Source organism: Amphibalanus amphitrite, unplaced genomic scaffold (assembly GCF_019059575.1).
Source record: "Amphibalanus amphitrite isolate SeventyFive unplaced genomic scaffold, NRLGWU_Aamphi_draft 000416F_arrow, whole genome shotgun sequence".
Classification (NCBI taxonomy): domain Eukaryota; kingdom Metazoa; phylum Arthropoda; class Thecostraca; order Balanomorpha; family Balanidae; genus Amphibalanus; species Amphibalanus amphitrite.
In genome coordinates, this window is record NW_024881910.1 from 427975 (window position 1) to 430293 (window position 2319).

At 54.6% G+C, this 2319-nt stretch overlaps 1 protein-coding gene across 1 annotated transcript; it reads right to left on the bottom strand.

Moving 5' to 3' along the window:
* Positions 1 to 747: 747 nt before the first annotated feature.
* Positions 748 to 1773, bottom strand: LOC122390968. Its single transcript, XM_043384444.1, has 2 exons — positions 1343 to 1773; positions 748 to 1152 (listed from the first exon to the last, which is right to left on the bottom strand). The coding sequence occupies exons 1-2, from the start codon at positions 1764 to 1766 to the stop codon at positions 854 to 856; spliced, it is 723 nt and encodes a 240-aa protein (XP_043240379.1). The 5' UTR covers positions 1767 to 1773; the 3' UTR covers positions 748 to 853.
* Between the last annotated feature and the right edge of the window lie 546 nt (positions 1774 to 2319).

Below are 2319 nucleotides of genomic sequence, written 5' to 3' on the forward strand. Positions count from 1 at the left end.
AAGGTCTTAGGTCATTATTGACCTTCCAATTCAGGTAAATAACCCAAAAGTCAGGAAAATCAGGCCTGCTAGAAATTCGTAAAGTGACTGCATTATAGTTTTTTTGGGGGGTGGGGGGTGTTGAATATAAATTTCAATGCTAGTTTTGATCAAAGTCTAAAGATGACGGTATTAACGTAAGTGGGGCAAGTAGAGTCAGGTCCTATGTCAGATCACCCAGTAAGTAGGCGTCCTGCGGGCTATCCGTTGTCAACGGTCATGTGACCTCCCAAGGTCACCGAGGTCACCTGAGGTCACGATATTCGACACGGCTGATGAAATCGCATATGCTGAATCGACTGGTGGTGTTTTCGTCTCGATCAGCCCAGTACCCAGCTAACAATTTGCCGTTGTTACAACGTCGTTTAAACGTTGTCAAATGGTTACCACAACGTCCCGATTTATCGTTGTGACGACGTAATTTTGTAGACTCCAGACAACGGCGTGACAACGTCATCCGACTATGCATTTGAATGTCATCACAACGTTTCTGTAACGTGGCCGTTGTAAAGTCCGCGTCCTCGATAGGCCTGTATTGGCTGGCTGCCCGGCACCGACTGCTCCAGCCGGCCAGGAATTGGTCGGCGGTCACAAGATCACGTGATCACAGAGGAGGGCGGGGCGCCACTCGCTACAGTGCGGACAGGCCGGCACGGCACTTAATACACTCAGACACTACACCTCCCCGACACCAAAATGACACATTGAACGAGTCAATGGTCAGAGTTAACAAAACAAAATTAACTGAATCAGTCACGGTTTCTACCGGATAGAATCACGGCACATCAGTGTCCGAAACGATCAGGCGCTCGCCTCACGCGCACAGGATAGCGCCTTTCTTCCCCATCGGCATCCCTCGCTCCCACGCCGTCAGCGACGCGGGCGGGAGACGCGGCTCGGCGGTCCTCGGGCGGCCGAACAGAGTCCCCCGGCTCGTCGACGTCGACAGGGGACGCAGGCCGCACCGCCTCTGCGCCTCCTCCTGGCGAGGCCAGGGCAGTGTCCAGCGGCGTAGCGGCATGCGAGCCGCCGGCGGAGCCAGAGCGCGCTCCCACACCAGGGCGCGGCGAGTCCGGATGGCTGTCGCTCGGCTCCAGGGATCCACGACATCGGCTGGGGGAAAAAGTCGGCACCCGCGTCAAGGACACGGAATCGTTCTCGCCCTCGCGCGAGCGCGCTGCGGGACATGATCGTGGGCGAAGCTGATTGATGTGTCTCTTACAGATGTCACCAGTGTCGAAACGCACTGTAAACATCGGGTGAAAGCACCTGACAATCGAGGCTGGACGCCAAAATGCCTTACCCTGACGGTAGTAGCGAGCGAGCACCATATCTCCTGGAGACAGCGTTGGCCGGCTGGTAGGGTGACGCTTCTTGTGCTGCTGAACTTGGGTGAACTGCTTCGTCCTGACGTTGCGCTCCAGACTGGGCTTCAGGCGGTCAAATCTCGTCACCGGCTGGTAGCCCAGCAGGAGCCGTGAAGGCGTTTCACCGGTCGTAGCATGCCGGGTGGTTCTGTAGAAAAACAGCCATTTTGAGATACGATCACTTACTTGATCAGCTGACATCTTGTTGAGCCGAATCTTCAGCTCTCGCACCGCTCTCTCAGCCAGCCCGTTGGAAGACGGCATGTATGGAGCGGTTGTCCTGTGAACGATTGCATTTCTGGTGAGGAAAGTCTGGAATTCCTCACTGGTAAAAGTAGGTCCGTTGTCTGACACTATCATGTCAGGAAGCCCAAAACGACTGAATATGGCAGTGAGACGAGAAATCGTAGCCTGAGCAGTGATCGACGTCATCTCTTCAACCTCAATCCATTTTGAAAATGCGTCAACTAACACCAGATAGTACCTTCCACGCACAGGCCCAGCAAAATCAACATGCAGGCGAGACCAAGGACGCTGCGGCCACTCCCATGGATGGAGTTCTTCCTGTGGTGGATCGGGACGGTGGAGCTGACAGATATCACATCCGGACGACATTTGCTCTATATCTCGATCAATTCCGGGCCACCAGACTGCGGACCGAGCCATAGATTTCATTTTTACGACACCGAAATGACAGGCGTGCAACTCAGCTAAGACGGTGCTGCGGGCTTTTGGTGGGATGACTACACGGTCACCCCACATGATGACATTGCCTAGCTCGTACAGCTCAGCTTGACGGGCACTGTAAGGCCGCAATTCATCGCCCGGTTCGCGTGCCCAACCAGTCCTAATGCAGCGAACCACCTTGCAAAGAACAGGGTCTCGTGCTGTCATCATTCCCTATTTTTCTGGG